Consider the following 24,502-nt stretch of genomic DNA (forward strand, 5'->3'; position numbering starts at 1 on the left):
GGATGCATCCTAATTTTCAGGTAAAAGTGTTTCAAGAACAAAAACTGCAAACAAACCTGTAAGTTAGCAGTGAGCTAAAGAGGAAGCCAAATGTCTTAACAGTTAAGCAGCAATATGCAAAAATTAATTCACCCCTCTGCTACAGGTGATGTTAAGGCATGACCATATGACACTGAAATTACGAGAAGGTACACTGTGTACTGTATGTTCTTTTTAATTGGGAGCAATTACTTGAAGGCTAGTGAAAGAACAGTGTCTGTATTAAACAAAATGAAGATAAATAAATTTAAGTCTTCTTTGATATTCACTTCAGCTACCAAATATTACCTCTCATTACTACCAATATATAATGCCAAACATTTTGAGAGATTCATTTTCTTAAAAACCACTTTAAAATGTTAAGGTGTGTGCGCCTTGCTCACGCTGTTGCAGGTGGTCATGCTTCTGCCGTCACTCAGGATTCCACATACCTCAAGAACTGCCAAGTCTGCGGTTATCCCTGAGAGTCCATGCACAAGCCAACTGACATGATACTTAGAAAAGAACATTCAGAAGCTTCCAAGTCAGTTTTGCTATATAAAATTGAGAGTAATGGGAGTTTGAAGGATAACAGCAAGGAATGGAATGTGCTGGACACTCTACCATGCTGGGTTAGGCAGCCATACAGCTGCCAAGGGGGACAGACAAAATAAGCAAGAAGCAGCAGAGGACAGAGGGAGGAAAAAGTACTGAGACTGAGGGGGCCATCTCCAGGCCAGTAAGAACATAGGAACATAAGAACAGCCCTTCTGGGTCAGACCAAAGGTCCATCTAGCCCAATATCCTGTCTACTGACAGCGGCCAGTACCAGGTGCCCCAGAGGGAATGAACAGAACAGGTAATCATCAAGTGATCCATGCCCTATTGCTCATTCCCAGCTTCTGGCAAACAGAGGCTAGGTACACCATTCCTGCCCATCCTGGCTAATAGCCATTGATGGAGCTATCCTCCATGAATTTATCTAGTTCTTTTTTGAACCCTGTTATGGTCTTGGCCTTCACATCATCCTCTGGCAAGGAATTCCACAGGTTGACTGTGTGTTGTGTGAAGAAATACTTCCTTTTATTTGTTTTAAACCTGCTGCCTATTAATTTCATTTGGTGACCCCTAGTTCTTGTGTTATGAGAAGCATGAAACAACAATTCCTTATGTACTTTCTCTACACCAGTCATGATTTTATAGACCTCAATCATATCTCCCCTTAGCTGTCTCTTTTCCAAGCTGAAAAGTCCCAGTCTTATTAATCTCTCCTCATTAAGGTCCCAGCCATTCCTCCTACCGGCTCCTAGGCCCATTCCAGCCCCTCTCGGTCCCAGTGTCTGCTCTACCCCTCCCCCTCCCAAGGCATGCAAGAGTTTACACATGGGCAGAGCCTGCACAATATTCCCACTGTGGGGCCAACAGACCCTTCTGCCCCCCGATTCCATCATCCCAAAAAGGAGGAAATAGGACATCTCGATGCAGGGATATGAAAACTCAACCATATTCTATATAGGAGGGGAATGGAATTTGGAAATCGTGCCTGAAACTGGTGCAATTATAGCTTATGGGCTGAAAGCTGTTTTTTAATTGAACGTTTATAGCATCTCAAACTCTGACCACTAATGCTATGGTTAACAGTAACCCTTAAACATCCTGTGGTAGCTTCCATTTAAATTCAAGTATTTAAGCAGGTTACCTACCTGAAGCCAGCACATGAAAGGTTTTAGCCACTCCTCCCCATGGAGCACCCAGTGACACATAGTCCTTTATGTACTTGTCTTTCCAATCCTGAGTCTGATGGTTGAGGAAATAGAGAGTGTACATATTACCCATACTGTGGGCAATTAAGACCACAGGACCTCCATTTTGTTCATACATCAACTCAATCATCTTTCGAAGAGCCACAAAATAGTCTCCATTCTCATCTAGAAACATCAAGATAGTATAGTTAAGTAAAGAGGTTGCTTGCAAATGCCACCTTTCAATATACAGTGTTCTAAAAGCTTAGTTTTTGATGCTGGAAGTAAAGAGAGCAGGTTCATACCATTAATTCAAACAGGACATTGCTGGAAGCCAAATTTTCCTCACTTTTCATGTGTTTAGAATAGTTTCTAAAAATGTAGAAGCTCAGAAGACTATTTATACCACTTCTCTCTCAGTAGTATGTATTTATCAAAGGGCAGGATTTTCAAAAAAGTGCTCTACATTGGTCTAACTTCTCCCACTGAAGTCAATGGTAAAACTCACACTGACTTTAATGAGAGTAGAATTACGCCAGCAGTGAGCACTTCTGAAAATCCCACCTGAAGCTCCTTGGAAGATCACTTTTATTCTTAACTTAAAAGACAGTAAGGTAGAAGCCTTACGAAAATTCCCATTTTTGCTCACTAAGTAAAAACCATGGCTTTTCAGTCCAGCTGTATTTTTGACCTTTTTAAAATTCTATATGCAGCAGTTGCCAACTTGTTTTATTTTGTCAATGGATTTAATAAGATTTAACAAGACTAGTCACTGCTAATTTAGAGATTGTGTTAGTGCCTTCTGAGACAATACCATTCCTGTCTAACATGTAACTAAATATTCATCAAACTGAAGAAAACCTAATAAAATGCATCTCTCTATCATCTATCAGGTTTTTTTAGGCCAGCTGCAGACCAGTCTGTTACCAAACAATCAGGGTCGCTGATTTTCATCAAGTACCACCCTGGATTTCAAAATAAGACCATGTCTCAGTTCTAGATCTTTTAGGATTAAACTCTTCAGGGCAGGGCAACAGCCTGGGATTCTAAAATGTTACATGCATGAATGTGCTGCTTTCTCATTATGTCTTCACATGTAATATGAAGAGTGTATTTTTTATCGCAAACTATAGACAGGAGATAGTAAAGAAAGACTACAGTGTGATAAAGAGTACAGGGTGTCTGACCTTCTTACACAGCTAAAGGAATGTGTAAATGCAGAATACAGCTTTGAACATTACCCCTTAGCCTTGAATTTTAATTACACTACACATGGAGGAGCTGATTTCTCCAGACAAAGCAATTAAGTAACAGAGTTAGACTTTGAAGCAACATTATGGTTCTGGGGATTATGCCTTCCTAATAGATGACCAAGTTAATTTCAGTGAGGTGCTTTAGAACTTTCCAATATTATTATTTTTGGGGCTTTGTTCCAAGTCTTGGGTAGTTTTATCAAAATTCCTGTGGAGTTTTCCCAGAGTTAGGACCCTAACAGTCACTCTAATCAGGATTAGGGTTGTAAAAGGGATCTCATGAAGAAAAGGGTAATAAATTCAGCCAAATTTGCTGCCTAGGAAGTCAATAAAATGACTAATTCAGGTAATGAAGTTTCATTTACTTGGTGCCTTCCGCCAGTCATAGGGAGCTCCTCTTATATCTTTATCCCGCTGGTAGCCCCAGTCTACCAGACTTTGCACCAGTGTGTAAAAGTAAGTGCCTGTGGACAGAAAAAGAAGAACGAAGAGATCAGCATCACAACAGCCTTCTTGGGCGTCCATCAATAGTGAAACTGAAGTTAAACTCCAGTTAGATTACTCTGCCTCCATACAAATAAGGTTATTACTGTAGTCCAAGACACAGTTTAAACAGCTGGCTGCGTTAGGAAAAGTGAAGGATGTTAGATATGTACCAAAGATACAAAGGGGTTTTATTCTTCTGAAAAATTCTCTGAACTGTTGTGAGACAAACCCTACAACAACTTTTTTTCATCTACCTTCCTTTTGTACATGCTGAACTTAATCATCAATATGGTGGCTTACCAATGTGCAGATGATAAACTATTCTCAATTCTAAGAGCTCATGTACACTAGAGTTTTTACAGTGAGATTACCACCAATGAACTGTAGGAAGATAACATTTGTACAGACTAGTGTGGGCCCTTTAAATACATTTTCTCCTAGATACAGACGCTTGTGATTTGCTCTAGGATAGGAACTACTGTGAAGCTATTTTTATTTCCATCAAAAGATTAGGAATTTTAATCCACTTGAATTGGCTGAACACAATTGCTTTGATAGCAAACAATGGACAGAGTATTTGCAGACTAGTTATCACAAGTGATAAGATAAACTGCATTTTATTTAACCTGAGCAGTCTCTAGTAAAGAGGATAAGTACAGTTATATCCTAAACAAACACTGCAACAAAAGATGAAACCTGGAGACATAGGGCAGCATATCAGAGCAGAATCCTTCAAAGCCCATTTAACTGGAGGCCTAAAACATCCTAAGGCCATCAGAATTGGGTTTTTTCACTTTTGGATTAGTACCTTCTGTACCAAAAGTCCCATCAGCAGTTTGGGCTGATTTAAATACTGATTTCTAAGGTAACTGGGACTGCAGTTTAACTGTGTCCTACACTAAAAAGGTCAGAGGGAGATTGTAAATGCACTATTATCCCTTCACGGACTGTTTAAGAATACAAAGCTAATTAAAAAAATATATAGCCTTTCAGCAGAAAAATGACCATCTCACACAGCAAAATCAATTAGCAGCCAATTGTGTTTTTAAGTACAAGCTGCTCCCATATGCTCTTCTCACCAAGACCTGCATGACAAAGTGCACTATGAATTCTGGTCAAGCAGTAAACCCCATTTGGAAAGAAGGCTACTGGATGTTCAGGTATCATCTTAACACCAAGTGCACACATTACATTTATTTTCCATCACATTCTGTGAAAGAGTTGCTGTATTTTCTAAGAAATCTTTGTATCACAAGTGGCAGTAACAGGCTAATACATCAAATCTAACCCTCCATTACTTCAACTTTTGGGTCAGAGACTTAGTACAATCTCACTGGGAGATGCCTATGAAAATTGTCAGTATGTCAGATGTATTTTTCTCAGAAATTCATAGTCATGAGATACAGCAGGTGGGGCTAAATTACCCCTCTATTTAGAGTCCATTACTGTATGAATTCTTTGAGGGAAAAGGGAAGAAAAGGAGGTGTGCCAGATCTCCCAAATTCATATAATGGCTATGGAAATCCATTCCCCTGAGGGCTATCTGGCCTGGGGCTGCTGCAGCAAAGAGAAGGTTTTTTTTATTATTAAAAGTTCCTGATTATTGTCACATGGTTTGTCAAGCCCCTGTTGCAGAGAGTTTTTTTCTATGCACTCTCATTTCCTACAGAAGCCTTTAGGATGACTGATGGAGTTTCATTCTGAGAATTTTAAATTCTGAATAAATTTTAACAGATTGACAAGCACTCAATTCTGCATCATTCGTTCAAACAAAGTTCTCAGGTTAGCCACATGACATGTAACATACACAAGATTTTTTTTTTGTTATTTCTCCGACAGGACAATACACAATACTAATGTTTATAAGCAAAATGAACCCATGTACTATCCTACTTCATACAAATGCTACATCGCTTTCCTCAGACTTCTGTAGGGAACTGTGAATTGAAATTGCAGTCCTCTAAAGTGCTGTATACCAGATGTAATGGAAAAGGTATTAAACATGTGACAATGAACAAAACTAGTACATACCAAGACTTCTTTTACTAGGGTCAAGGAATTCCAAGGAAAATGTTTGTCCAAACCCTGGGACTTTGACATCCACTCCATCTGGTGGCTCTGTGATCTTACTTGTTCGATTGTATATTAACCTGGGGGGAAAGAAAAAACATAATATGAGACGCACCATCTTACTACTTAGCACAGTGCTCTTCAGTATTTTTAAAGTGGGGGCCACTTTGGCAAAAAAACCTTCAATGTGAGAGCCACATGGGGTGGGGCTGAGGGGTTCGGAGTGTGGGAGGTGGCCCAGGGTAGGGCAGAGGGTGCAGTTTGGGAGTGAGGGCTCTGGCTGGGGGTGAGGGCTCTAGGGTGGAGCTGGGGATGTCGGGTTTGGGAAGGGGCTCAGGCAGAGGGTTGGGATGCAGGGGTGAGGGCTGCAGGGTGGAGCCAGGGATGAGGGATTTAGGGTGCAGGAGGGAGCTCAGAGCTGGGGCAGAGGATTGGGATGCGGGGGCCGGGGGACACTCTGGCTGGGGGTGCAGGCTCTGGGGTGAGGCTGGGGATGAGGAGTTTGGGGTGCAGGCAGGCTACCCCAGGGCTGGGGCCAGAGGACTCCCCTCTAGGTCTCTCCCTGCGGGCAGGCAGCATGGGAGCTCCAGGGCTGAGGGAGAGGCCCACAGCAGCCCTGCAAGCCCCAACTTGATCCCCTCACCAGTTCCCGCCCACCCCTACCTCTCTCCTCTCCAGGTCCCTGCTGCATGGCCCTTTAGAGCTGTTTCATGGCTATTTATAGCCTGCTGTGCGGCACAGCTTACAGGGGACTTAGGGAGCAGCACTCTCAGCCGGGGGCCTTGCAGCCAAGAACACTGACTTAGTAGCTCTCACCTAAGACGGGACTTATGTTTGCTGAATACAATAAAAAGGATTAAGAAGTACTACCTACATGGAGCAGCACAAAGCCAGACACTACTACAAGGGCACTTCAATACACAAGTGGTAACACACAGTGCAAACAAAGTTTTTTGTACTCTTCTACTTCGTTTCTGAAAATAAGAGTATAGAGCTCTATCTTCAGTCTGTAGAAACTGGGTGTACGGTAAAGCGAGCAGACTTCAGTCCCAGGGAGACAGTATGAAATGCCTTGTACAGTTCGGGGATGTGTCAGTCTGCGTCTGGCATGAAGCTAGAGAAACTTGTTATGAATGTAAGAAGGTAATGCAATAGTAGACAATAGAGCACTAAAAGGAAACTTCAGCATAGGTCCCCCTAATAGAAGTAAGCTAATCAGATCTAACTAGGAATAGCTGTCCAGCTGGAAGGAGTATTTGAAAAACCATAACCAGCAGTAAAGCAAAGGCCTCTTGGGAAACAAAAATTACAAGGACGGACAGACTAAGTATTTTGTAGCTCCTGTTCAGGTTCCATGCATCTCAAGAAGATGTGAAGTGTCTGGAATGCAGATTTTTTTTACCCCCACAACAACCAGTCTAACTGTTTTACTTGATACTTCAAGTTTGTAAGCCAAACATTTGTTTGTCTCTACAATAAGTGAAATAATTAAGCTATTTTGAGTAATCTGGCAGAGAACAAATGCTCAGAACAATTAACTGTAAAACTGATCTTAGGTAATGCAAACCTAGATTTCAGTTAGATTTCTGTCGGCCCAGGGCCCCCAGAAAAGGGAATTGTTGTGAGTATCCGTGCTTCTCTATTAGGCTGTTCTATTTGCTAGATTTCTCTCTGGTCATTCATCAAATAGTAATGAAACAGCTTCCAAAAAGCCACTTAAGAATACACTTACACTACAAATATAACCTTGTTGGGTGACCTGGTTATAATATTTGTCCTTTGACATAGTATAAGTGCAGTGCAGATGAGTCCTTAACTGTGTTGGAGAACCAGTCTAAAGTCTGAGACCAAGGAAGCCATTAACATAGTTAGGTGCCCTGTTTACTTTACAAAATAGAACTGGACTTTACCCAAGCTGTCATCAGATCTGCTTCAAAATATTTATTTACAGCATGCGGTGCGTTCTAGGCAACAGCATTAAAAAAAGCCATCTCTAAGGACATGTCTATGCAGAGACACTCAAGAAAGTCAGAGACTATCAGCTCTGGAGCGATTTTAGTCTGTATCCTGCAAGATGGGCAGGTTACCAGACAGAGTTCTAGCCTGTACCTCAAGTCAGGTCAGCTAATCTAGATTAAAAGCACCAAACTTGGTTAGAGCAGTGGCTTTCAAACTGCGGGTCGCAACCTCATACTGGGTTGTGGAATGTAAGGCACTGGGTCACGGCAGCTCTAGTCAGCACCGCCAACCAGGCCATTAAAAGTCCCATCTGTTGTGCTGCCCGGCTAAGGCAGGCTAGTCCCTACCTGTTCTGGCACCATGCTGTGCCCCGGAAGCAGTCAGCAGCAGATCCGGCTCCTAGAATGAGGGGGTGGGGAGGAAGTGCTGGCCATGGGGCTCCACACGCTGCTCTCGGCCTGAGCCCTGGCTGTGCACTCCCATTAGACGGGAACTGGCCAATGGGAGCTGGGGGGTGTTTGCCTGTGAAGAGCCGCGCGGAGCTGCTTGTGCGCCTCAGCCTAGGAGCCAGACCTGCTGGCCACTTCCAGGGCACTGTGTGGTCCGCGGTGCCAGGACAGGCAGGAAGCCTGCCATAGCACCCCTGCTGCGCTGCTGATGGGGAGCCGCCCGAGGTAAGCCCATTTCCCAATCCCCTACCCCAGCTCCCCCCCAAACCACTCATTGCCAGCCCCGCCCCAGAGCCTGTACCCCCAGCCCAAAGCCCTGACCACCTCCATGCACCCCAATCCCCTGCCCCAGCCCTGAGCCCCCCCCCGCACCCCAAACCCCTCATCCCCAGCCCCACCCCACAGCCCTTACCCCTGCACCCGAACCCTCTGCCCAGCCCTGAGCCCCTCCCACACCTCAAACCTCTCATCCCCAGCTCCATTGGGTAGTGGGCATCAACAATTTTCTTCAACTGGGTCACCAGAAAAAAAGTTTGAAAACCACTGGGTTAGAGGATTGTAATGGGGAAGGAAGGGGGTTAAACACTCATGTAAGAGCTCAGTGAACTCTGCAGTGAAAAGACACCCTCAGATTGTGTACATTAGACTATTTTTTTTTTTTACCTCCAAGGTACTTAACACATTTGTAAAGACTGCTGTGCACACTCCCCACCTGCAGGAATCATCCTTTGCAGGTAAAAAAAAAAAAAAAAGAGTCCAGTGTGGATAAGCCCTAAGGGGGACCATTTTTGTGTCCAAAAGGTGTTTATGTATCCACTACAAGGGAATAGGGCTGTCAAAACATACATTTTATATTCAAAAGGAAAGTATTTAGTGTTGGGCTATTTTTAAATAAAGGGATATTGTAAAATATTGGATCCTGCCTCCCCCGGTGGGCAGGAAGGGGCAAGATTAGTTTGTTGGAGATACTTTCAGATCCTCATTTAGGGGCTCCAAGTGACTATGGCCAAAAACATCTTTTGCATCTGGCCAATTTCTCCAGTGTAGATGTTAGCCTTTATGACTTCCATACTGGAGTACTGCAACGCACTCTACCTAGGACTATCAAGTGAATATAAATGCCTACCTACTTCATAGCATTAGCCACAGAGAGGAAAACAATTTTCAAATGAATAATAGCTTTCTGTCTATCAATTTCCACATGCAACAGAAGGTGCTGACATCAATCCAGAAATTCCAGTATGGTTTGGGTTGTGACTGGCCTATCCCTACATTGCTGCTAAGGCAGTTGCGGTGCTCTAAGATCTCCTAGATTTGAACATTTGGACCTGGAGACTGGACACTCCCTGAAAACCCTTCAGCTCTAGAATTTGCTTCCCCTAGACACAACGTAGACATTCAGGATATGATGTAAGATGTCTTGTTTTCAGAGGCTTCTGCCTGAGGTGGAGAAGAGGAGTGAGAAAAATTATGCCAAGCTGCTTTAAAGTTCCATTTAAAATATCATAGTAGATTAATTTCATTAGCATAGGAACATTTCTGAAAGTCAAGTGGCTAAAACGTGAGCTTGTAACAATGTTAAAATGCCATCCCCGACTTCAGCAATCTATCTGCCAACCCAGGGAACCACGTTATGGATTTTTGCCAAATCCAGCACCTTTTGAGTTCAGCACATAGACAACAGCTAGAAATGTACTAGAGCAGTATTTTTATAGTACTGCACTATACAAGAAGTTAACATCTGCTAGCTGGGGATTTTGATTTGCTAAATAGTTTTGTACACCTAGTAGCAATCAGAAGTTTAATGAGGGAAGACACTAATGCCACATACAGATTTTTAAAGCTAAAAACTATTCTAATGAAGCAGATTTGATATTTTAATTACTAGTTGTAGGTTTCTTTTTCAAGAACCTTCATTGAAAATTCATGTTGAATTCCTGAGAGCCTATGGGGCAGTAGAGTTATGCCACTTTCTAGAACAAAGGCACTTAAAGGAGACTTTTTGATATGCAACCTGAAGATCCCTCAGTTTTATCCCGTTATCCTACCTAAGGCTTCCCTCCCCTCACATACCACCCAAACAGCTAGTGAAAAGTCTTCTTGCTACTCATGAATTTGAAGAAAGATTTTTAGATTGCATATATTTATGTAAGGTGTTTGCACCTGATGGGAAGGGTGCAGGAAAAATCTGAAGAACTCCATACTTCTCTTGATAGGGCGGTGGTCCTACCTGATATTGTCTATCCAGCAGTCAATGATGACAGGCAGAAGCAATTCTAAGTTCAGCCAGAGCGTAAAGTAACTGTCTGTCTTCTTGGAGCAAAGGTAGTGCACCACTGTGGGTTTGTCCAATTTGGCTTCCAACTGGTTACCCAAATCCCCTGGGACTGCAAGAAACATAAATAGCAGAAATATACTAATACCAAACTACAAGTCAAAACCTGTTACTGAATTAGTGATTACATATGCTGTTTTCCATGCTACTCTACCACTGTATGACTGCAGTTACATTACAGCATCAGCAAAGACACTTGCTAGATTTTGTAAATGTATGAAAGGCGTTATTATTGGAAGACAAGGCTGTTGCGGAGAAGCTAAATGAATTCTTTGCATCAATTTTGACTGCAGAGGATGTGAGGGAGATTCCCAAACCTAAGCCATTCTTTTTAAGTGACAAATCTGAAGAACTGTCCCAGACTGAGGTGTAAGTAGAGGTTTTTGATAAATTAAACAGTAAGAAGCCACCAGGACCAGATGGTATTCACCCACGAGTTCTGAAGAAACTTGAATATGAAATTGCAGAACTACTAACTGTGATGTGTAAATCAGACTCCGTACCAGATGACTGGAGGATAGCTAATGCGAGTGTGATTTTTTAAAAAGGCTCCAGAGGCAATCCAGGGAATTACAGGCCAGTAAACCTAACTTCTGTATCAGTCAAATTGGTTGAAACAATAGGAAAGAACAGAATTCTCACACACACAACGTTGGGGCTTTTGTAAAGGCAAAGCATGCCTCCCCAACCTATTAGAATTTTTGGGGCGGGGGGAGGGGGAGCTATCTTAAAACATGAGTATCACATGTTAATTAAATTAAAAATTAATCAGATTGTATCAAAGACCTATCAAAAACCTCTGTGTCCCGTACGGAGTAATCCAACAGCTTTTGGAAGACAGAATTTTTTCCTTCAGAATATTGCAACACTGACTGGTTGCATAATTCCTTATTTAACATTTTCACCACTACCCACAGAAAAATGACTTTGGATCTGTTTTTCTTTTACTTCATTATTGGAGCTTTATTTTCATTACTTTGTATCTGTTGGCATAACAGCCACATTTCACATAACTTAGTTGGGTTGTAGTTTACTAATGTGCACATATATATTCTTGCGTCCTTTGCATCCAGGTTTTCGAACTGATGTTATAGTCTTGACACTGTTATTGTATCTATCCCTAGTCAGCATGCAAATGGTCTGATATTTTTACCTTTTCTGCAATTTATTATTCTCTCCAACACAAAAAACTGCCAAATGCAAACGAATGCTGACAGCCATTAGTGCCAAGACTTGCACAGAGAAGACTAAAAACATGCAAGCTATCGAGCAACTCAAACAAAAATGCTCTGACAGACTCTCAACTCAGGCAGCATTACACTGTTACTTTCCCATATGTCTTACGCTGCAAGAGAGGTTATTTGCTCTCTTGGAGAATCCAGGCCACCTACCCAGCGATATTTTAAATGTATTGAATTTGCCTTTTTTTGTTTGAGACGTAACAGTACATGTGCTGCACCAATGCAAGTTCCCACTAGACTCAATTCATTCCATTTTACGACACTTGTCAGATTCACCGCTACTCTAATACTGACTGGCCATATGGCTGTCTAAAGCACTTCAGGTAAAAGAAAAAAATTAATCAGATTTTGGTCTGGAATAGATTACGTCAGACAAATCAAGAACCAATATGGATTAACTTTCACATATACAACAATTTAAAAGACTTCTATAGAGAAAGTTGTGGCAAAGACAATCAAATAATATTCTGACTCCAAAGGCAGTAGCAGGTTTGCTCAACAGTTATCATTAAGCTTTCTGACTCAAAAAATAAACATTCTGAAATTTCCCTTCTACGGTCTTCCCAGTCCACTTTCTATTCCCCCTCCTACCATCATTTCACTATTGCAAGTGAAGTTAAAACAATTAGGGACATGTTTACAAAACATGAGAAAGCCAGGGCCACATGTAAAAATGCATGTGCATTTACTATGACTGAAACTGAGTGTTCGCAAGTGTAAGTGGGTTTTGCAGATTACCAGCTGGTGGTCTAACAGTCCATTCAGCATGTGTGCAGCTGTACACTTTTCAGCATGTACACCTGGCATCTTGAGGCTTTTAAATGCAGGTCTGCAGAGTTTACAGTTTGATTTTTTCACCACACAAAACTAACTCTAATCAATCAAACCATAGGGCACTACAAATAGTAAAATCCTATTATCCAAAAAATAGTAATTGTGTGTTGCCAATTTTCCTCCAAAGGCTAACATGTGGTACAACAACCAACACAATTTTTACACAATATTCTTCCCACATATTCCTTTCCAAGAAGTCACACCTCCAAAATAATAAAACTGTACAAGATTTTGCACGTATACACATACTTTTTCCTACTTTTGGAAAACTCTTGGAAATAACTGATTTCCCAATCACTGCAGACGAACAGGGAACCATGCATAGCCAAGTGAAGACAGCCATATTGTCTGTTTAAAACAAACTTATAATAAAAGCAAGGTCATGCACAGCTCCTCTGCAATAAATTGGCATAACTTGCCTGAAGGCTTCTGAAATCAGCCTCTGAACATAAGTTTCCACAAACAGCAGCAAAAATTAGACTGAACAGGATACATAGCTTCCAATCAACAAGGCAGACCCAGAACTTCAATTATAAGAGCAAATAAAAGTTCTGGCACTGTCTCTAGTCAATAAACAGCTTCATATCTATTTCTTGACTTCTGCATCTTTGGGTTGGACGTTTTAAGGAATGAGGCTTTGAAATAGGGAAAACAGCCACAGTTCAGCTATTTGTATTGAACCTTAGGGCATGCTAGTTTATAGCATTACTCTATTTTTCCTTCATCAGTTGAACCTTCTAAGAAGCTCACTATGCTAAAGTGGTAGACTGGAGCAGCACTCTGAACATGCAAGCCACTTGGTTTACTTGCTTGTAAAGTGCTCAGAGAGACTGATGACCCAGGAGTAACTGTTGAGAGAGAAAAAGAGCTCCTATTTTAAACTGGCCTACTGAGAGCAGACCACCCTCAATTGCTGATGCCAGCAATCTCTTACTAGGGTGTGGAGAAAGTTAAACTCTCACCTCCTCCTCCTCCCCACCCCGCAGTTCTTTTCTGTGGAAATTTTGGGGTACATATATGGTTTAAAACAGACTCCTAAAGGTCTCTCTTAAAGTCACCAGCAATAAAGAACTTCAGTTGGGTATGCAAGAGAGTGAATAATCTATTCCCCTAGCCCAGCGGTTCCCGTGGCCTGCATGCAGCACAATTAGCACCCAGCTGCAGCCCAGCTGTGTGCTGTGTGCTAAAAAAAAATTCAAAACTTGCTGCTTTGATCTGAAAGGGGATGGGGCTGGCTGAGGGGGAGACAGGGTCTGGAAACCTGCTGGAGAGCTCCTACCAGCAGGGGGCTGTTGAGTGACACAGGGGGTCAGGGGCAGTAGAGTGGGTCTCTGGGCAGGTTTGTGGGTAGTTGGACACTGGGAACTAGGGGTTTGTGGGGGTGCTGCAGCACCCTCAGGTTTTAGGCTGCCTGAGTCAGGGTCCAGGTCCTGGCTTTCCAGCTCCACGTCCAGGGCTCCGCTCCTTGCCCCACTCTGTGGAGGGGTTCACTTGGCATAGGGGACGGTGCTGTGGTTCTCAACCTGCAGTCCATGTAACACATTAATAGGTTGAGAACCACTGCCCTAGCCTATTCTGTAAAGAAGGTGTAGGGAGAGGGAAGAAAAGAATTTGGACCTGCTGTCTCAAATGTTTTACTCTGTATTTCTCTATCAACCACCCCATCTCTCATTAGACCTCTGATAAACAACTTCATTTAGAGTGTGTGTGTAAGCACAGTAGCAGGTCAGAATTTATTTTAGGTCATTTAAAAAACTAATGTAGTGGAAAGTGTAGCCATCTTCAGTAGGAGGGCCTTGTAGCACTGCATCACATTCTTGAAAAATTATAAAAGTTCAAAAAGTATTGAAGTTCAAACTCAGAACCCCATAAATTGCTGTTTACGTCTCTGCTTATAGAACTAACTGGCCACAAGTTATTCCAAATAATCTTGTGCCTTTTTTGGCTGCTGCACCAAAGCTCTTAACTAGAAAGAAGCACAAAAACATAACTATATTTAGGTTACAGAGTAGCAGCCATGTTAGTCTGTATTTGCAAAAAGAAAAGGAGTACTTGTGGCACCTTACAGCTCACGAAAGCTGATGCTCAAATAAATTTGTTAGTCTCTAAGGTGCCACAAGTACTCCTTTTCTTTTTATATTTAGGTTAGTTCCTCATGGCTGATCAGTTTCAGTGGCTGGCCTACCAAATGCTTCACAAGATATTGTCCTCTTTTCCAGTGTAAAACAAAATAGACAGGTAACTGACACTTATTCTCACCCAGGGAATCATTGTTTCTAAACAGCAGCTAAACAATCACACTTCTGCGCAGATTAGGAAGGGTCACAATTCAGAGGATGAAGAAACAAGTTAGACATTTAATTACTAGCTTCATTATGTTAATGTAAGTTTACAGAAGTTCCACTGGTGACTACAAAAGAGAATATACCCTTACTACAAAAACCTAACTAGGGGTGTTAGGAGGAGGTTAGTTCTATTTCCTGAGGATTGTACCAGGCATGTGGCAAGTGAGGTGAGACGCTTGCTGGAAAAAGGGAGCGAAGGAACAGATTAGAATAGAGACATAGTCAACACAAGTTATTAATTTTTAAAATGCTGGCTGACAACTCATCTGATTATCTCTTCTCTCCCACCTGCCAAATACACGTTCAGCAATTGAATCTATGCTAGATTCTTCTCACAAAAGAAAGATCGAGGAGTACTTGTGGCACCTTAGAGACTAAAATTTATGTGAGCATAAGCTTTCGTGGACTAAAGCCCATTTCATCAGACATCTGATGAAGTGGGCTTTAGCCCACGAAAGCTTATGCTCACACAAATTTGTTAGTCTAAGGTACCACAAGTACTCCTCGTTCTTTCTGCTGATAAATACTAACATGGCTACCACTCTGAAACCTGTCACAAAAGAAACAAGATCTTATAAATTAAGGAAAATTCCTTTACCATGCTTGAGGAATTCGTATACCCATAACTGTTTCATAAGTAACAGCATTACAGTCCCATGGACAACATCTGTTTATCACATGATTGTTACCCAATCTCATTTACTTCCTTTGTGGCTGGAGTCTGATTTGGATCAGTGGTTATTACACTGTCAGCTTTATCCTGAAGAAGCTTGGACTGGAATGTAAGTAAAGCTTATTACCAAGATTCAGTGTTATAAAGGGAACAAGGAAGAAGTGGGGTATATGAGGAAAAAAGCTTCATCCTAATCTTCACAAACATGGCTCACAGCAAATTGCTTTGCTTGCACTTAATTTCATGAGTTTAGAAAATTACAGCAAACTGATGCTGAACTTTTCCCACTACCACATATTTATACCATCCTAGCCAAGTGTCCAGACATCTACTTAAAAGCTGTAACAGTATCTGCATAGCAATACAATGCATTGGGCAGCAGCTAAGTTACTATCTAAACTAATGTACAACATACATTTTTTCAGAATGTCTGTGCAGCAAGGGAATATTAATAATTCTGAACAGCAGCATTTTAAACACATCAACTAATCTGTGTAAATCAAAACAGACCTTGACATCTATGGCAAGCCAATAAAAACTCTTCCCAGCTTTTTTCTCTGGAAATCATTTTTTGTTAATAGCATCATCATCATCTGCATACGGAAAATGCAGAATATATTCCTTATAGGGGCATGCATCAGTATCAAGAACAAATACACCCCTATTTAATACATTAGGTACGTTTTACCATTTCTATTCCAATTGACAGCAATGTGTGCATATGCACTGGGAAGTTTCAGGAGCAAACAAGCCTGACAACTGTTTTAAATGGAGTGAAACGATATTCAAACAATTACACTTACTGCAAGCTTTTAAAAAAAAAAAACAAAACACAAAACAAAACCACCTAATATTTACCCAAGAAACTTCTGCCTCTCGGTTTTTATTGCTTATTAACACAGATGCAAGGACTTGTAACCCCTTTGCTGCTGCAACAAGCAGCAATGATTTTTCTGGGCTGTGTGATGAAGTAGAATTCTTAATGTTACTTTCTAACAACTGTGAAACCCACTCCCTTCTTTCAGGAACAAGTTTCAACTTGAATAAAAGTTTTGGGAAAGGGAGTTTTCCTGTGTTAACATGACTTGAATTGATTCAGGGTTTGAAAAAAATCTAACTGCCCACACGCCATTGACAAGTGGGAAGCTTGCTCTGCTAAACAAAGGGGTTTAGGAATCAACTTCAGCAGCATATACATTTTCATTTTAAGAAAAATTTCCAACCCATATGATTAAGACAGTCTAAGTGTGAACTGAGTGTGTCACCCCCATGCATCCTCTGCATTGGCCCATAACTAGTGGTTTAACCTTTTGGTTAGTAGCTCTGGTAAATTTTCAGTCACTGTTTTGAAATGCATAAAGGGAGGAGAAAAATGAAGGAGGGGGAAAATGTGCTTTACAGATGACCAGAATCACAGTCTCCTATTTAATTCTCCACTACTTAAGAAGAATCATTAAGCTCTAGAAAATATTACTACATATTAGGAAACATACAAAAGGACACCCCAGTTTTGGCATATTCACAATACTGTAAACCAAAAGTGGGGAAGGTCAGATACAAAGTTAGGAGCAAATTTATACTGCTAGTTATCTCACTATAATTCCCTGTGTAGACACACTTTTCTGCTATGAAATTGCTTTTTGCCAGTTTACTTTATACCACTTCAGAAGCAGCTTAAAATACACTGAAAAAAGCCCCTCTTATTCCCCTGGTGTAACTCCCCTATGGGGACACTCTTATTCCAGAATTAGAGTGTCCACCCAGGGAAGTATAACACCAGCAGTTTAACTGGAAAAATGTTCAATGTAGTCCAGTCCTATGTACAGTGAATTACACATGATAGTTGGTAGTTTTTACTTCCGAGATCATTCAACTATACTGCAAGTCTACACATATGCATCTGAATACGTTCAGTTAAGCACAGTAAAGCCTGGTCTAGGGCAGGATTTAAAGATGTGACATTAACAAGCATTAGCCCCAAAAAAAAAAGTTTCAAAAGCCTAATACAGACAAGGCACACTGCCTTTAATACATACTAAACTAGTGAAGTTAAAGACTAGGCTACCCAAAGGCAGTGTGCCTTGTCTGAGGTACATTTAAAGTGTGTTAAGTTTACATTTAAGAACATCACCCCTTAAGCCCTGGTCTACACAAGGCCTAACTCAGAGCAGCCCTGCAAACCAAGTGTTTATAGTAATACAGGTGACTTGCATGCAAGGCCATCCTACAAGTAGCCCAGTGCCCAAGCAGTGCTTGCTGCCTGACCTGAAGTAGTGAAGAACAAGACACAACGGGAATTCACCGATACCCTATTAATTAACCCTAGACCTTCTGAACTAACCTGACACCCAGACAACCTTCCACCCCCCTCCGTACTGACCCCAGGCCTCATCTGCAGCCCTCCGCCCCACTGTTCCACCCCGACTGCTCCCCAGCCTCCCACCCCAGCCTTCCTCCTCAGCCCCCAGCCTCCCACCCCCACAAGCCTTCTGTACCCAATCCTGTCACCAAGCTTCCACCCTCCCGCCCCCCACCCCCACTGCCCCCCCAGCCTTCCACCCTCCCACCCCCACTACCCCCCCAGCCCCTGTACCCAATCCTGTCCCCAGCCTTCCACCCTCCCGCCGCCCCCCCATCCCCCGCCCTTACTCAGCACGACGGGCGGCCCCGGGGATCTGGGGGAGGCGCTGCCCCGGCCCTGCTGGCGCGCCCGGGAGCCCGGGAGGCAGCTGCCGCTGGGGGAGAGCAGCAGCAGCAGGAGGAGGAGGGGGGGGAGGAGAAAAGGGGGGGCCCGAGCGCCGGCCCCATCTCCCCAGCTCATGCCGCGAGCCGCAGCGAGCCAGCAGCAGCGACGGGAGGGCAGCTCGAGGACGGGCCCCTCCACGCAGCCGCTGCCAGGGCCTACTGAGGCGGCGCGCGCCCGACGCGGCCAAGAAAACCGAACCACCCAGCCAATCAACGCCCCGAGCCCACCCAGCCAATCAGGCGCCTCTATCCCTTTGCCGGGCGCTACCCACCGACCGCAGAGAGGCTGATTCACGCAGCTCCCCGCAAGAGAGGTCCAATCGCAGGCCGAGCCAAGCGCCAGCCAGCCCCGGCCTGCGAGCGCTGGGCGGGGCCCCAGACCATGGTCCTTTGGCTCCTTAGCTCGCTGTATGTGCCTGGTGTTTTATAGACAAACAAGAAATGGCCCTTCCCTGAGCTATTTACACTCCAGGGCAGATGACACCAGCAATAAAGATGCCCAACAGGGTGGGGAATATTTGGGAGTAGAGGAACCACCCCCACCTACCTCCCCTGCACTCCCACAGCCACTGCAGTCATGACAGGGCCATTTACATTGTAAACTGTAACACTCATCCGGTCATTCATTGCTATAGCCACCTCACAAGGGCTGTCGAGGTTCAGCAGATGTTGGGGTTCACACAGTGAGACTGCAGTGGATATTGAACATGGAAGAACAACAGGTTCGGAATAGCTCTGAAGGAGGTTCACCAAAAAACAAAAACAAAAAAACCCACCACACATGGAAGGAGACTTCATTAGCAAATCCTACCAGGAGGCTGGGTCTGACCTCAAAAACTATTTTCCAGGGTATCTCCCCACCCATGGAAAGAAGAGAGGGTGACAACATCTAACAAATTTAATGGAGGCTGATCCCAAAGGTTCATGGACATAGCCTGCTGAAAGCATCACCTCAGTCTTCAGAGTTAACAAACACCAGTAAAACTGACTGTGACATCAGTGTACGTCCTGCAGAACAAGGATGTCAACTCTCTTCAGAGGTATTAATTTTCACAAACACACACCCATCAGTCTTCTCTAAGAGATAATAGATCAACAGGCTTTTGAGTCTAAAGAACACCGAGTACACAGTGTCTCACCCTTGTGCTGTGGACAGAGGTCTTCTCAGCCCAGGGAGTGGGTAGTGTGTGTACTTTTCTGGAACCAAAGGACTCATCTGCAGCCCGAATACATTTAAAGGTTTGCGTCCCTAATAAGGCCCAGCTATTTGCCCATCTCTCCAGGAATGTCAGCTCCTTCTCTCACACAGGAAAGGGAAGATATTTTTCCTCCACAACAAGGAAGATCAGTGATTCCTTCCTCCCCTTGCTGGGGTACATATACCTCATCACAATCCCAAATAATATCCATTACTCCATTTTGTGAGTTTAGGACTATTCAGATTTATGGATCTTCCATTCCAGTTACACCATGGGATACCAATAGAGTCGGCCCCTTATCTTCCTACTTGTCTCTATATGCAAATCATCCTTTTGGCTTTATATTAACAGGAATGACCACCATAAAGTGATTGCAGCTACCATTACCTCACTAGTAATAGTAAGGAGCTCAGGGTATGTAATGTGATTCCTCAGCACCACAGTTGAATCGGTACTCCATGGCCCTTAAAAGATAACAAACTCAGGTGTTTTGTAACTGCCCAGTAACAAGTGCTTTTGGTTTCTGTTTTGTTTACATTTAAAGTTGATATTTGATAAAAGGTAAAATTTCCTATTCAGGGAAAATGCATTGATGATGCTGACTTCGTAAGTTAAAATCATGACTTTATGGTAAAGACTGATCTGCTGTTCAGAATAAAAACAAACATTTTCTTTTTGTTAAAAAAACAAAACAAAACACATAAGAGACCAACTCAGTTCTTATTCTCAATTAAGAATTGTTTGACAGCAGGACATCTGCAGATTAACTGACCAATACAACATACAACCATGTGACAGACTTAGCTAATCACCCTGCAAGGACAATTTAGGAAATACCAGAACTGACTCCAGCCAATTTCAGACATCAGTTAAACACAAAGCAGCACAGTGAACATTATATAAGCCACATGACTCCAGAATAAAGAACGAGGAGTACTTGTGGCACCTTAGAGACTAACAAATTTATTTGAGCATAAGCTTTTGTGGGCTAAAGCCCACTTCATCATATACATGTAGTGGAAAATACAGTAGGAAGATATAGATATACAGAGAACATGAAAAAATCAAAACTAGATACTCATAAAAAAACAACCTTCCACACAAACTTCCTCGTGACTGGACTTTACAAAAACTAGACAAGCCATTTACAACACACACTTTGCTTCTCTACAAAGGAAAAAGGACACGAACCTATCTAAACTATTACATGCCACAAGGGGCCACAACAGTGGTTCCCTTAACCCACCCAACAATATTGTTAATCTATCCAGCTATACTCTTAGCCCAGCAGAAGAATCTGTCCTATCTCGGGGCCTCTTCTTCTGCCCCGCCACCCCCATGAATATGATACAGTTCTGTGGTGACCTAGAATCCTACTTTTGACATCTCCGACTCAAGGAATATTTCCAACACACCTCTGAACAGCATACTAACCCACAGAAACCTTCCTACCAACACTACAAAAAGAAGAAGGATTCTGCGTGGACTCCTCCTGAAGGTCAAAACAACAGGCTGGACTTCTACATAGAGTGCTTCCGCCGACGTGCACAGGCTGAAATTGTGGAAAAGCAGCATCACTTGCCCCATAACCTCAGCCGTGCAGAACACAATGCCATCCACAAACATCATAATCAAAATGGCTGACAAAGGAGGTGCGGTCGTCATCATGAATAGGTTGGAAAATGAACAAGAGGCTGCTCGACAGCTCTCCAACATCACATTCTACAGGCCATTACCCTCTGATCCCACTGAGGGGTACCAAAAGAAACTACACCATTTGCTCAAGAAACTCCCTGAAAAAGCACAAGAACAAATCTGCACAGACATACCCCTAGAACCCCGACCAGGGGCATTCTATCTGCTACCCAAGATCCATAAACCTAGAAATCCTGTATGCCCCATCATCTCAGGCATTGGCACCCTGACAGCAGGATGGTCTGATTATGTAGACTCTCTCCTCAGGCCCTACGCTATCCTACGCTAGACAGCACTCCTAGCTATCTTTGAGACACCACTGACTTCCTGAGGAAGCTACAATCCATTGGTGATCTTCCAGAAAACACCATCCTGGCCACTATGGATGTAGAAGCCCTCTACACCAACATTCCACACAAAGATGGACTACAAGCCGTCAGGAATAGTATCCCTGATAATGTCACGGCAAACCTGGTGGCTGAACTTTGTGACTTTGTCCTCACCCACAACTATTTCACATTTGGGGACAATGTATACCTTCAAGTCAGCGACACTGCTATGGGTACCTGCATGGTCCCACATTATGCCAACATTTTTATGACTGACTTAGAACAACGCTTCCTCAGCTCTTGTCCTCTAATGCCCCTACTCTATTTGCGCTACATTGATGACATCATCTGGAACCATGGAAAAGAAGCCCTTGAGGAATTCCACCATGATTTCAACAATTTCCATCCCATCATCAATCCTAGCCTGGATCAGTCCACACAAGAGATCCACTTCCTGGACACTACAGTGCTAATAAGTGATGGTCACATAAACACCATCCTATACTGGAAACCTAATGACTGCTATACTTACCTACATGCCTCCAGCTTTCATCCAGACCACACCACACAATCCATTGTCTACAGCCAAGCTCTAAGATACAACCGCATTTGCTCCAACCCCTCAGACAGAGACAAACACCTACAAGATCTCTATCAAGCGTTCTTACAACTACAATACCCACCTGCTGAAATGAAGAAACAAATTGACAGAGCCAGAAGAGTACCCAGAAGTCACCTACTACAGGACAGGCCCAACAAAGAAAGTAACAGAACACCACTAGCCGTCACCTTCAGCCCCCAACTAAAACCTCTCCAACGCATCATCAAGGATCTACAACCTATCCTGAAGGACGATCCCTCACTCTCTCAGATCTTGGGAGGCAGGCCAGTCCTCGCTTACAGACAGCCCCCCAACTCACCAGCAAATACTCACCAGCAACCACACACCACACAACAAAAACACTAACCCAGGAACCTATCCTTGCAACAAAGCCCATTGCCAACTCTGTCCACATATCTATTCAGGGGACACCATCATAGGACCTAATCACATCAGCCATACCATCAGAGGCTCGTTCACCTGAACATCTACCAATGTGATGTATGCCCCTCTGCCATGTACATTGGCCAAACTGGACAGTCTCTACACAAAAGAAAAAATGTACACAAATCAAACATCAAGAATTATAACGTTCAAAAACTAGTTGGAGAACACTTCAACCTCCCTGGACATTCAATTACAGACCTAAAAGTCGCAATTATTCAACAACAAAAACTTCAAAAACAGACTCCAACAAGAAAAAGCAGAACTAGAATTAATCTGCAAACTGGACACCATTCAATTAGGTTTAAATAAAGACTGGGAGTGGATGAGTCATTAATCTAACTAAAAACTATTTCCCCATGCTAATTTTCCCCCTACTGTTACTCACACCTTCTTGTCAACTGTTTGAAATGGGCCATCCTAATTATTACTGCAAAAGTTTTTTTTTTCTCCTGCTGATAACAGCCCACCTTAATCGATTGGTCTCCTTAGAGCTGGAATGGCAACCCCCATTTTTTCCATGTTCTCTGTATGTATCTATATCTTCCTACTGTATTTTCCACTACATGCATCTGATGAAGTGGGATTTAGCCCACGAAAGCTTATGCTCAAATAAATTGGTTAGTCTCTAAGGTGCCACAAGTACTCCCCATTCTTTCTGCTGATACAGACTAACACGGCTACCACTCTGAAACATGACTCCAGAATGTTTCTTTCTGGTTTCTACATCAAAACCTTATCCTACAGTCTTTGAGGAAATAACTAGCGAAGTGGTGCAGATAGAATCATTGAAGAAGACAACAGATGAATTGTCCCTAATCCTAAACTGACTCTAGAATGTATTTAATAAAATAACATGCATATCTGATCATCCTTCTAATTAAGATATTTCTTTGTCCCATTCCAACAAATTAGCACTATAAATATGTTTCTTTAAGCAACTAAAACTAGAATTTCAGAGTTTTCTATTAATTTTCGAGATGAAGGATTTCACTGGAAACTTACAAGGATCCCAGTGGCCACATCTGATGAACTTTGAATTTAAATACTGATAATTTTTAAAATAATCTTACCCACAAAACTAATATTTACTTGAATTTTCATTTTCCTTGATAGGTGAACAGAAATTTTATAGTAGTATCTATATTGTGGAAGCACTTCCAGGCCCTGATCAGGGGCCCATTCTGCCAGACATACACTCATAATAATATATTTGAAGGTCAAAGTATTGGCTTTGATGATTTTTACTGGACCTGGTCTATTCCTGTAGGCTGTATTTTGAGACTCGGCAGGCCTAATTTGACATTGGGGCTGCATGGAGAACTGTGGAAGACTCTCCCATTTTCCCTGTGTTTTGGGTTACAGTAAGATAACGATTTTAAAGCTAATGTGAAACATTACTATCAATTAATGAAAAGATTTAATTAATGGATTTGGTGTGGCCGCGTAAAGAACATTACTACTTATCATCCATCCTTCCAAAAGAAAGTCTTATTTTACTTAGATCCCAACATAACAAGATTTTAGCAAGCTGCCTTCCAGCAATATTTGATTTTCAGAGAGTAAAATCTATTTGAACTAATATATACTGATTGCCAGAACCAATGTTTTACTAATAAAGAGAATGTCAGTGTGTGAAAAATGTCTTAGAAATGTGTTCAGTCAAAAGAAAGAAAAAGATCCATTAAGTGAATACTTTGTCCATCGTTTATTTTTAAAAATCTCCTGTGAGCATTTTGTAGTGACTTGCCTCACTGCATTTCTAGGCGCTTGGCTCACAGTCAGTAGCTTCTTCAATTGCACATTAATGATTGCAGGACAAGATGAAATCTCTTTCTGGATCTGATCTCATACATACAGTTGTCTAAACTTGATAGCAGCATTTCTCACATGTACCCTTTAGTTCTGGAGAATATTAATCAGAAATCAATGACAACTCTAGTTCCTTAGCACAGTCCACACCAATATGACAGTTTTTAGTCAATTGAAAAACTAATCTACTGTTGGTTTGTTCTCAGCCCTGACAAACCAGCCCAAAGTCTCACCTCTCAATAAGCTATTTACATACTGCCCATGGTTAGCCT

General features: G+C 42.4%; 1 protein-coding gene across 1 annotated transcript in view; it reads right to left on the reverse strand.

Annotated features, from left to right (window-relative positions):
• The window catches only part of PLA2G15 (phospholipase A2 group XV), a 28,901-nt gene extending 10,587 nt beyond the window's left edge, over positions 1 to 18,314 (reverse strand). Inside the window, exons 1-5 of the mRNA XM_048870565.2 lie at positions 18,055 to 18,314; positions 10,208 to 10,364; positions 5,531 to 5,649; positions 3,379 to 3,477; positions 1,722 to 1,946 (exon numbers count right to left, since the gene is read on the reverse strand). Coding sequence (XP_048726522.2) covers positions 1,722 to 1,946; positions 3,379 to 3,477; positions 5,531 to 5,649; positions 10,208 to 10,364; positions 18,055 to 18,226 — 772 coding nt within the window. The 5' untranslated portion in view covers positions 18,227 to 18,314. The remainder of the gene's footprint in view (positions 1 to 1,721; positions 1,947 to 3,378; positions 3,478 to 5,530; positions 5,650 to 10,207; positions 10,365 to 18,054) is intronic.
• Positions 18,315 to 24,502: the final 6,188 nt, after the last annotated feature.

Source organism: Caretta caretta, chromosome 12 (assembly GCF_965140235.1).
Source record: "Caretta caretta isolate rCarCar2 chromosome 12, rCarCar1.hap1, whole genome shotgun sequence".
NCBI classification, from domain to species: Eukaryota; Metazoa; Chordata; order Testudines; family Cheloniidae; genus Caretta; species Caretta caretta.